The sequence below is a fragment of the Chiloscyllium punctatum genome, chromosome 40 (genome assembly GCF_047496795.1).
Source record: "Chiloscyllium punctatum isolate Juve2018m chromosome 40, sChiPun1.3, whole genome shotgun sequence".
Lineage (NCBI taxonomy): Eukaryota > Metazoa > Chordata > Chondrichthyes > Orectolobiformes > Hemiscylliidae > Chiloscyllium > Chiloscyllium punctatum.
In genome coordinates, this window is record NC_092778.1 from 44,210,601 (window position 1) to 44,223,220 (window position 12,620).

At 41.6% G+C, this 12,620-nt stretch overlaps 1 protein-coding gene across 5 annotated transcripts in view; it reads right to left on the reverse strand.

Moving 5' to 3' along the window:
- The window catches only part of LOC140464531 (CREB-binding protein-like), a 204,739-nt gene extending 194,527 nt beyond the window's left edge, over positions 1-10,212 (reverse strand). For all 5 annotated transcript variants that reach the window (XM_072559707.1, XM_072559706.1, XM_072559704.1 and 2 more), the window contains exons 1-2: positions 9,435-10,212; positions 6,404-7,146 (exon numbers count right to left, since the gene is read on the reverse strand). In XM_072559707.1, coding sequence (XP_072415808.1) covers positions 6,404-7,146; positions 9,435-9,519 — 828 coding nt within the window. In that variant the 5' untranslated portion in view covers positions 9,520-10,212. The remainder of the gene's footprint in view (positions 1-6,403; positions 7,147-9,434) is intronic.
- Between the last annotated feature and the right edge of the window lie 2,408 nt (positions 10,213-12,620).

Consider the following 12,620-nt stretch of genomic DNA (forward strand, 5'->3'; position numbering starts at 1 on the left):
CTCCCTTTATTCCATGAGATCTAACCTTGATAATCAGTCTCCCATGGGGAACCTTGTCAACACCTTACTGAAGTCCATAAAGATCACATCTACTGCTCTGCCCTCATCAAACCTCTTTGTTACTTCTTCAAAAAACGCAATAAAGTTTGTGAGACATGATTTCCCAAACACCAAGCCATTTTGACTATCCCTAAACAGTCCTTGCCTTTCCAAATACATGTACATCCTGTCCCTCAGGATTCTCTCCAACAACTTGGCCACCACCGAGGTCAGGCTCACCGGTCTACAGTTCCCTCGCTTATCTTTAATGCTCTTCTTAAACAATGGCACCACATTTTCCAACCTCCAGTCTTCCGGCATCTCACCTGTGACTATCGATTATACAAATATCTCAGCAAGAGACCCAGCAATCACTTCTCTAGCTTCCTACAGAGTTCTCAGGTACACCTGATCAGGTCCTGGGGATTTATCCACCTTTAACTGTTTCAAGACATCTAGCACTTCCTCCTCTGTAATCTGGCCATTTTGCAAGATGTCACCATCTATTTCCCTACAGTCTATATCTTCCATATCCTTTTCCACAATAAATACTGATGCAAAATGTTCATTTTGTATCTCCCCCATTTTCTGTGGCTCCACACAAAGGCCGCCTTCTGATCTTTGAGGGGCCCTATTCTCTCCCTAGTTACGCTTTTGTCCTTAATATATTTGTAAAAAACCCTTTGGATTCTCCTTAATTCTATTTGCCAAAGCTACCTCATGTCCCCTTTTTGCCCTCCTGATTTCCCTCTCAAGTATACTCCTACTTTCTTTATACTCTAAGGATTCACTTGATCTATCCTGTCTATACCTGACATCTGCTTCCTTCTTTTTCCTAACCAAACTCTCAATTTCTTCAGTCATCCAGCATTCCCTATACCTACCAGCCTCCCTTTCACCCTGACAGGAATATACTTTCTCTGGATTCTTGTTATCTCATTTCTGAAGGTTTCCCATTTTCCAGCCGTCCCCTTACCTGCGAACATCTGTCCCCAATCAGCTTTCGAAAGTTCTTGCCTAATTCTGTCAAAATTGGCCTTTCTCCAATTTAGAACTTCAACTTTTAGATCTGGTCTATCCTTTTTCAACACTATTTTAAAACGAATAGAATTATGGTCACTGGCCCCACTGACACCTCCGTCACCTGCCCTGCCTTATTTCCCAAGAGTAGATCAAGTTTTGTACCTTCACTCGTAGGTACATCCACATACTGAATCAGAAAATTGTCTTGTACGCACTTAACAAATTCCTCTCCATCTAAACCTTTAACACTATGGCAGTCCCAGTCAATGCTCGGAAAGTTAAAATCCTCTACCAGAACTACCCTATTATTCTTACAGATAGCTGAGATCTCCTTACAAGTTTGTTTCTCAATTTCCCTCTGACTATTAGAGGGTCTATAATACAATCCCAATAAGATGATCATCCCTTTCCTATTGTCAGTTCCACCCAACTAACTTCCCTGGATGTATTGCCAGGATTTTCCTCCCTCAACACAACTGTAATGCTATGTCTCATCAAAAATGTCACTCCCCCTCTCTTGCCTCCCTTTCTATCCTTCCTGCAGCATTTGTATCCTGGAACATTAAGCTGCCAGTCCTGCCCATCCCTAAGCCATATTTCTGTAAATGCTATGATATCCCAGTCCCAGGTTCCTAACCATGCCCCAAGTTCATCTGCCTTCCCTGTTAGGCCCCTTGCATTGAAATAAATGCAGTTTAATTTATTAGTCCTACCTTGCCCCTGCCTGTTTGACTCACTTCTGTTCTCAACTGTACCAGTCTCAGATTGATCTCTTTCCTCACTATCTCCCTGGGTCCCCCCCTTACTAATTTAAATCCTCCCAAACAGTTCTAGCAAATTTCCCTGCCAGTATATTAGTCCCCTTCCATGTTAGGTGCAATCTGCCTTTCTTGTACAGGTCACTTCTACCCCAAAAGAGATTCCAATGATCCAAAAATGTGAATCTTTCTCCCAAACACCAGCTCCTCAGCCATGCATTCATCTGCTCTATCCTCCTATTCTTGCCCTCACTAGCTCGTAGCACTGGGAGTAATCCAGATATTACTACCCTTGAGGACCTCCTTTTTAAATTTCTGCCTAACTCTCTGTAATCTCCCTTCAGAACCTCAACTTTTTCCCTTCCTATATCGTTGGTTCCAATATGGACAATGACCTCCTGCTGGCCCCTCTCCCCCGTGAGAACATTCTGTACCCTCTCTGAGACATCCTTGATCCTAGCACCAGGGAAACAACACACCATTCTGCTTTTTCACTGCTAGCCACAGAAAAGTCTGTCTGTACCTTGGACTAGAGAATCCCCCAACACAATTGATCTCTTGGAACCCGACATACCCCTTGTTGCACTAGAGACAGTCTCAATACCAGAAACTTGGCTGTTTGTGCTACGTTCCCCTGAGAATCCATCACCCCCTACATTTTCCAAAACAGCATACCTGTTTGAAATGGGTATATCCACAAAAGACTCCTGCCCTAAGTGCCGATCTCTCTTACCCTTCCTGGAGTTAACCCATCTATGTGACCGTATCTGAGACTTTCCCCCCTTCCTATAACTGCCACCCATCACATACTGTTGCTGTTGCAAATTCCTCATCACTTCTATCTGTCTCTCCAACCAATCCACTCGATCTGATAAGATTCGCATCCAACAGCATTTATGGCAGATATAATCTGCAGTCACCTTAAACTCTCTTTAAACTCCCACATCTGACAAGAAGTACATATCACTGCAAAGGCCATTTTTGCTCCTTCACAATCTACAAACCCAGAAAATAACACCATCTTATTCCTCTACAAAACACTGCACCAGGTTAAATTAATAGCTATGGCTTATATTTTAAGTTTAATCAAAAGACTTCTCTCCAAAAACACAATCAAGAAAGAACCCACTGTACTCACTAATACAGCCTTTCTCTTGGACAGACTTAAAACAACAATTAACTTATCTGATTCTGTGTTGTGAACTTCGCCCAAACTGGTTCCTCCAAGATTAGTTGTGAAATTCATTGTTTGTTAATCTTCCCAGATGCACTCTGATGTCCAATGACACATGAATTCAAAAGGCAAAGGCAGTAACTGTGCAGGTTCTCTCTCTCTCTTGCACTGTCCTCACCATATGCTCCCTTTGTCTGCTCTTCTCCCTTTTAAAACTGCTGTTGTTTTGACTTTTTTTTCCCAAAGTTCCAAAACAATGCAAGAGCATATAAAACAGTAATTGCTGCTCCTGGAATTTGAGGAAATCACCTCCAGCACCCAAAATACCTCAAAAGAAAAGGAGCAGCTCTTACGGCCAGAAATTTTTCCCATTCTCCATCTTGGATTACCCAGAATCCTATAAGAAAGCAACCCACAATGTGACATTCTGAAATCTACATGCAAGGAAGAACAGAATTAAGTTGCCCAACAACAAAAATAGAAATTGCTGGAATTCCCACCTATCCACTTCACCTTCTTCTCTGACCTATCACCTCCCCCTCCCCCCCACCATTCATCTCTCCACCCCAGAGGTTCCCTGCCTTCATTCCTGATTAAGGGCTTTTGCCTGAAAAGTTGATTTTCCTGCTCCTCGGATGCTGCCTGACCTGTTGTGCTTTTCCAGCACCATTCTAATCTAGACTCTGATTTTCAGCATCTGCAGTCCTCACTTTTGCCTAGTTCTGAGAAAGGGTTATTGGGCCAAAATGTTAACTCAGCGGGTCTGGCAGCATCTATAGGGAGAATTCAGAGTTAACATTTTGGCCCAATGACCTTTCTTCAGAACTGCTGAAGTTTTAATTAAGTTTTTATTAAGTTGCCCAAGTCAGCAGAGTTTCAAACTGATCATGGTGGAAGGTCAAAGGAAATATTCTGCTTTAAGATACAACATTAAGTTTTGGACTAAACTATAATTTGGAAAAATCTACCCCTAAAAATCATTAAAACTAATTTATTTTATGACTAACTCATTTGCACTTTGCACATCCATTCAAGAACTGGATGTTCTAAATATCACAAAAACAGATCATTTTTATATGGCAGTTACAAAAAATTTTTACAAAGTCTTACTTCATACTTGAAACAGTTCTCTTCCTTGGCCTCGGAGAATAATACCTGATCTGATCTAACTAAGCCAGGGGAGATGTTCACTTTGGGTAATTCTTTCAATGTTCTTAGCCCCAGAATCTCTGACAGAGCAGTAACCGCAGACAGGAGACTTTGCACTCCACATCTCCACAAGCTTCATTCTCTGACAAATTGGAATAAAAAGAAACAAAACGTTGGAAATACTCAACAGGTCAGGCAGAATCTGTGGAAAGAAACAAACATTTCCTGGAACATTAACAGCTTCCCTTCTCAGATGCTGCCTGGCAAACGGACTATTTCCAATTTATTTTTTTTATTTCAGATTTCCAACATTCTCAGTATTTCTTTTTGTCTAATATTTAGGCTTCCTCAACATTTTCCATGAAACTCCAAAGAAAAATTGCTACCTCCCATGTTCAGACCCCAGTAACCTTTGTATATCCCCAGTTACTCAACATTTAATATTGTCAGATTTCACAAGATCAGGTGTCAAACAGCGCTGTGAAGCAAGGAGATCCCTACTAAGTGTTCGAAGTACGGTCATCCATACTTCTTTTCGCGATGTATGATTCTTCAATTCAGCATACTTTAATCAAGTCAGGAAAAGGACAGAATGAAGTTCAACATCAGCATAATAAGTCAGCTTCACAGAGTCATACAGCACAGAAACAGAACCTTCAGTCCAAACAGGACATGCCAAACGTAACTCCAAACTAAACTAGTCCCACCTGCCTCCTCTTGGCTTATATTCCTCCAAACCTTTCTTATTCATGTATCCATCCAAACGCCTTTTAAACATCGTAATTGTACCTGCATCCACCACTTCTACAGGAAGTTCATTCCACACTCATACCACCCTCTCTGTAAAAATTTTGTTTTTTTTTAAATCCCTCTCCTCTCACCTTAAAAATGTGCCCTCTAGTTTTGAGATTTCCCATCTTAGAGAAAAGACAACTACCATCCAAGGTAGAAGATGGAAACTATGAACCCCATTTCAGCAAGGCTAATATTTCAGTGCAGCGAGGGAATGTTTGAAGATGCTAACTTTTGGTTCAGATGTTAAACTGAAGTCCATTAAACTTAATCCAGCAACCTACTTGGACAAAGATGATGTCAGTGACATACTGAAGGTTCTCCTGAGCCAATATTACTCCTCAAATAAAATCAACAAAAACATAATTGAACTTGGCATTCATTGCCTTTGTTTTGGAAGACCTTGCAGTAGGCAGGTTGGTTGCCAATAAAATGGCACCTGCACTACAAAAGCAAATCATTGGCTGTGAACTGCTTTGAGATGCCTCAGAGACATGACTGATTAAATAGAAAAGCACACTCTCTTCATTTTGTTATGATCAATTCTATCTCCTTTGCTGGATTCCATGCTTCTACAATTCTGCCCTGTTTTAGCTAAACTATAATGGACTGTCTTAACTTGCCTCAGACACTAATCTCTCCTGGTAGATTCATCTGTCTGTTCCACTTCTGTCTGCACTTCGTCTGATGCAGCAACTGGCTAAACAGCTCACTTTTTGCCATCTCAAATGTATTTTCAAAACTGTTCACGGTATCCTAGGTACATTCTACTGGTCCCTTGTACAGTTTTAGCACAACTTCCCTATAAATATACTCTGTTGACTTTGAAATTAAGGCTAGTATTCCATTTGCCTTCTCTGTTGCGTTCTGAACTTGTATGCTAGCTTTTTGTGATTTATACATGAGGATCAAGTTTACTTTGGGTACATGGTCAGCATGGACTGGCTGGATGATGCAGTACGACTGTACCTTGTCTGTGATTTCATTTTTGGTTTAAAATTAGACACAAATTGAATAAATGGGTAAAGGACCACAAGACGTATGCAAACATAGTGCAATGCATAAAGACATGAGCTGGGGAAATTAGACTTGCAGAAAACAAAAAGGGTACGGAGAACGTGTGCACGCAAATAAGAAAAAGATACATTCAGGCGAGTATGAGACCAGGTACTCTGAACTAAAACACTTTAAGCAGCCTAAGATTAATAACAGTCAATGATACACACAACATACTCATGTCCCGAAACACCACAAAAATCATCCTTCAACCATGTATTCAACACATTGATTGGTCTCTTGTCTTGCCAGAAAAAGGTGCAGAAGAACATACTATAGCCTGTGAGTTTTGAAATCAATCATTGCTGGGAGATGATAGCTGTATCATTAGACAATAGATACAAAATCATTCAAGTATGAAAATCAATGGTTACAACAGTATCAATAACAAATGCTAAAAAAAATTACCTACCTTTGCCATAGCTCCAGCTTGCTGCGTGTTTAAACCCGTGTGTGCACCCATCTGTGCTGATCCCTGGGCTAAAGTCTCTGCTAACACACTACCAGAGTTGCCCAGGCCAGAGTTTGAATACTGCATACTCCCTCGTCCCCTGCCAGCGGCTCCCAATGAGCCATTCAGCACCTGGCCCTGTCCTTGTTGCGACTGCTGCATTAGACCTTGGCTGTTGCTGCTGTTCAATAGAGCTTGATGCGTGTGACTGAGATTGGTATTTATGCCAATTCCACCTGGCCCAGTCTGAGCAGCTGGGCTGCTATTGGCAGACACCATACCCGATGCTGCAGCATTGAGAAGTTTCGACTCTCCATGTTTTTGTGCTTGTGTGTTCAGTGCTTGAGAGCCAGGGGTTGAGGAACTTGAACCGCTGGCAGCCATCCCCAGAACAGAAGATGAAGTCAGCCCTTGATTGTGAGGGCTTTTGCCCAGGTTGGAGCTGTTCTGCTGGCCCTGACCAGGACTGTCCAAAGATCTGCCTGGGTTGTTGCTGGAGTTTACGTTGCCTAGTCCTCCAGAGAGATTGGAACCACTGCCAGCCCGTAAGAGCTCCGAGAGCTGCTTGTGTTTAGAAGCAGCATCCTGACCAATGGTGCTGTTTAACTGGCTCAGTTCACCACCATTGGACAGTGCTAAAGGGTCAGATGATCTGATCAACTCATCAGGTAAATCATTTTCCAAATCAAATGGTGATCCAAAATCTGTAAAACAGAAGTTATTCATGTTTAGCATTTGATTTGTAGAAGAGCACTATGTACATATTATAAGCATTTTGTATTAAAGATAAAATCTACTCAAAAATACACAAAACACAAAGGCATGGATTTAACACAATATATCAATGTATGTTCTTTAAAACCCATTTAAAAAGGACCAATATCTTGCTAAGTATTTACTTTAACATACCAAACCAACCCTAACTTAATCTTTGTTAATGAACTTCCAAACGTATTAAGATTTGTATGGCAATCAGCTATGTCTGTTAGTCCCCACTTTGAAACAGTTTGGAAAATAGCCACTTTTTAAAAAAAATTTTTTTGTCATTCAATTACAGAACGTCTCAATATTATTTATCCCAACACTTGCATTAAGTATTGGCTTCACATTAAATACTGAATAACAAGCCAAAACTTTTTGTAGACAATACACTAAATTTGACCAGTGCCTGATGCTACCTTAGGAAGATTAATCTGTTCAGCAAACCACTAGTACAACTTATTCAAACCTCATAACCATATGTGTATCCTTGTTTGTTTTAATGGTAAGCATTGCTGAAATGTGTAATGTGTTTCAAATAAAAACATTTACAGTGACTTGTAACAGTTTTAGAAGCCAAAACACAAGTCTGACATTGCATATTGTGAAAAGAGACTTTATACTACAATGGTGGGTGTAGCTCCAAAGGTAAAAGGTCAGGAAATAATATATGATTAAGTTAAACCTTGGTTTCACACTGGATTCATAAACCTGTGTATCAAATGATACCGTACAACCAGCATAACTGTCTGTGAACATATAAATGACCTGTGTTTCTTCAATGTGGTGCTGCATAATTTAAAACATCATATGCTGCAGTTCAAGCTTCAGAGACAGAATGCGCCAAAGTATCCACCACCCACAGTGATTGTACATGTCCACAAGTGTAGCATTCGACAATTACTTGCCAAAAGATGAAAGTCAAGTTTAAAATATTCATTTGCTCTCATATTTTAATGGCATAAAGTGGTAAATTGATTACCGAAGTAAATCTTGGTAAACGCTTCGTTTTGTTTTTATTTGTCCATTGCAAACATCAAACATGCAGAATTAATAGTTCAATACACTAGTTTAAAAATCTTACCCATAAATTCAACTGCCCAAAGTCATTACTGCCTTTCAATATACCCTAGTGTCAGTTGGGATATTCAATTTAAATTACTGCAGAACAAAAAAAAATGCACAGGCAACTGCAGTTTTGTTGGTTCTCTCCCGTTAAATGTGGGCATTTCGGACGGCAAACTGCAATTATTACTCAAAAGATTTTGACGATGACATCGATTTTTCGGCTCACCAGAATCCACAGGACAGTAACACGGAGGTGTCATTGTGTCAGTAGACAGCACAGAAATCAATTTAAATCACTGGGCTTCCGCCAACTACCACCAGCCATAATGCAGTCCACCGCTACAAGTTTCTATTTACAAAATAATGACCAAAATACGGAGACTGCTACTTCCAACATGCACGTTTTACACAGTGTATCAGATGTATATTTTCCAAGAAACGCTACAATCTTAGATTAATTCATTTTTTAAACGTAAAGATAACAAGTTACGACGTCATTTGTCTCGTCAGTTGAAAGACTAAACAACTTTAACCAGCAAACATTTCATAAATATATTCTACTATATTACGTATCCCATTAGTTTCAACGAAACGCTTTCCACACAGCGAAATTCAGCAATAGTCTAATTTCTCCAATGTAAGAATACTTGACTTGAAACAAATATGCGAGACAAACTTTATTTCATCATACCGAAACCAAGGTCTAACTTTATTAGCATTCTATGTGAAAATAATTGTGCAAGTCTATCACTACCGACCATAAACTGCTCGAAATAAGTTACGTAACCAATACTAAAGAATCACTTTACACCAAGCAATATTCTCCCAAAAGTAATTCATAACTCCTTATTCGTCTCTTAAATATACGACATCGAAGAACACCTTATGATCTTCCAGCGTTACTGGGCCATTCTCCCTCAAACCTCGCCAATTATACGATTGCAAAGACTGCCAGTTTTACTTTGTGAGGTCAGGAGATGGAGAGAGGGAATGAGCAAAACCTATCAATATTCTCTAAATAAAACACGGTTTTAAATTTCTACCAAAATCTTTAATTTCAAAACATACACATTCCATTCTTATTTACTACCTACAAAAAGGGGTGTTGGGAAGGTATGCAACTACCTATACTCCCCGGTTGTCCCAGGCGACATCTCCTCCTTACCTGTACTGTCACTGGCAGAGAGCGCCGGCGAGTTGAGTTTGGGCCGTTTGGCAGACGGCGGTCCATCCAGCAGGTTCTCGGCCATTTTATTATATATATCTTATATATCTGTATGTGTAAATTGTTCCCCCCTCCCTTTTCAAGCTAGTTTCATATAAAGAACATGAAAGGTGAGGGGGGGTGGTGGGCGGGATAAAGACGGACACAGCAGCGACTTTGGCAGGCCCTGGGGCCTTTGACGAGCACCGAGAGCCCGCTCCTCCTCAGCCACAGCGCCATTCCCCTAACGCGACACCCTGCTCCGCCATTCCACTCCCCCCTCACACAGGGGAAAAAAAAAGCTTTCCAACCCCTATCTTTACTTTAATATGCAGTTAGAAAAAAAACAAATTCGAGCCAATCAGTCAGGCCGCATTTTCGGCAGAGGGCCGGGACCAGGCCGGGGACTGACGCCAGACCGCTGCCGGCTCAGCCGATGAAAACAATACTTCACCCGGAGACTTGGTACGGCGGAACGAAGGGGATACGGATTTTTAAACACCACCTCCCCCCTCCCCTTCAGCCGGTCCCCTTTCTCTTATCGCTTTTCCACGGTTTGAGGCGCCCGGACCCGCAGTAATTTGACGACTGTATGGATTTCGTAACCGAATATGGGTTTTCAGGAATACTCTAGGCAGCGAGCACAGCTCCCGACGCCGTTCAATTCCTCCGAAATTTCGGATGAAATTTTCCACCAAAATGGCGGCTGTTGATCTTAAAGTTTTTTTTCCTCCTGACGTTCCGTCCACCGAGGGAGGGGGGGGGGGGCAGTGAGGGGAGGATGGGAGGAGGAGGCGGAGCCAAGTTCACGAAACCGACCGAATTCGTCATTGCTGCTCGTCGGAAACACCCGAACTACGTTTCCACGGGACGATAACGACTCCGCGTGATCCGTGCGCCGCCTGCCGATTGGCCGAGTTCGTAAGAAATAAGGGTGCAAGAGGCCGAACGTATATTACGTCAATAGTATCCCATAAGCATTGTGGGATTACTATCAAATTGACATGCGCATACAACTTAGAGCTGTGAATGAGTTGGAATATTCAAGTGTTTATAGCTGTACGTTATTAAACGTGTATTATTATTTCACGGTATTCACTTAATAATTACATTAGCACAATTAAAACCATTCGAAATATTGACTTACTACCACTTCCGATGGGCAGTTATAAATGTGATATCCGCTTAGGAGTTCTCGAAATAACTATTTTCAAAAAGTGTTTCTAAATTAAATGGGCGGGAAAATACAAATAATCAAAGTCACACCTCAGTTTTCGAGAGATGTCCTTTCGGTGGTCCAGAGTTAACGAAGCTTGAACATTTCCTTAGAGGGAGATTTTGATTCACAAACTGAGGTTGCATAAAGGGCTCGGATATCTTCCAACTGCTCTAGATTGAAACATGTATCATGCTGTGCTCTTCCAGCACCACTAATCCAGTATATGTATCATTCATCGCCAACTGAATCAGTCTCCCTCGAATTTTGGGTGTCCTGGAGTCGCAGATGAAAAGTCGTTTGTATTCTTTATTTTTTCTTAGACGTTCTACTTCAATGACTTGTTATTTTAAAAGTTTGTTTTTTATGGCACCTTCAACATTGAAAAATGTCTCAAGGCCCTTCACAGAAACATCAAACAACATGACACTTTCATAAGACAGTATTAGACAGATGACCAGAAGCATGGTCAAATAAGCAAAATGTAAGAAGTGTGTTTTAGAGGAGGTAAGAGATGGCGATGTAAAGAAGTGTAGAAAGTAAATTTCACACGTTAGTACTTTGGCAGCTTAGGGCAACTGCCACACTAGCAGAATCGTTAAAATCTAAATGCGTAAGTAGCTAATCATCTAGACGCGAAACGTTAGCTTCCATTCTCTCCACAGACGTGAACTGACCAGTTGCGATCTTCAGCATTGTTTTGTTTTCAGTGCCAATTTATGAAACGTTGGAAAAGTTAGTTTATGGGAAATACGGGATCGTTGTTACGGGATCCTCAGACTTGCTCTCTCCCCATGGATGCTACCTGATCCACTGTGATCACCAGTATTTTTTTTTGTTTTCAGTACAGATGCCAGCATCTGCAGTAATTTGCTCCTATTTTGATTTGGTATTAGGTTTGGGAGGAATAAGACCATAAGACCATAAGACATAGGAGTGGAAGTAAGGCCATTCGGCCCATCGAGTCCACTCCGCCATTCAATCATGGCTGATGCGCATTTCAGCTCCACTTGCCAGCGTTCTCCCCGTAGCCCTTAATTCCTCTAGACAACAAGAACCTATCAATCTCGGCCTTGAAGACATTTAGCGTCCCGGCTTCCACTGCACTCCGTGGCAATGAATTCCACAGGCCCACCACTCTCTGGCTGAAGAAATGTCTCCGCATTTCCGTTCTGAAATGACCCCCTCTAATTCTAAGGCTGTGTCCACGGGTCCTAGTCTCCTCGCCTAACAGAAACAATTTTCTAGCATCCACCTTTTCAAAGCCATGTATTATTTTGTACGTCTCTATTAGATCTCCCCTTAATCTTCTAAACTCCAACGAATACAACCCCAGTATCCTCAGCCGTTCCTCATATGCTAGACCTGTCATTCCAGGGATCATCCGTGTGAATCTCCGCTGGACACGTTCCAGTGCCAGTATGTCCTTCCTGAGGTGTGGGGACCAAAACTGGACACAGTACTCCAAATGGGGCCTAACCAGAGCTTTATAAAGTCTTAGTAGTACATCTCTGCTTTTATATTCCAACCCTCTTGAGATAAGAGACAACATTGCATTCGCTTTCTTAATCACAGACTCAACCTGCATGTTTACCTTTAGAGAATCCTCGACTAGCACTCCCAGATCCCTTTGTGCTTTGGCTTTATTAAGTTTCTCACCATTTAGAAAGTAGTCCATTCCTATATTCTTTTTGCCAAAGTGCAAGACCTCGCACTTGCTCACGTTAAATTCCATCAGCCATTTCCTGGACCACTCTCCCAACCTGTCTAGATCCTTCTGTAGCCTCCCCACTTCCTCAGTACTACCTGCCTGTCTACCTAACTTTGTATCATCGGCAAACTTCGCTAGAATGCCCCCGGTTCCCTCATCCAAATCATTAATATATAATGCGAACAGCTGTGGCCCCAGCACCGAACCCTGCGGGACACCG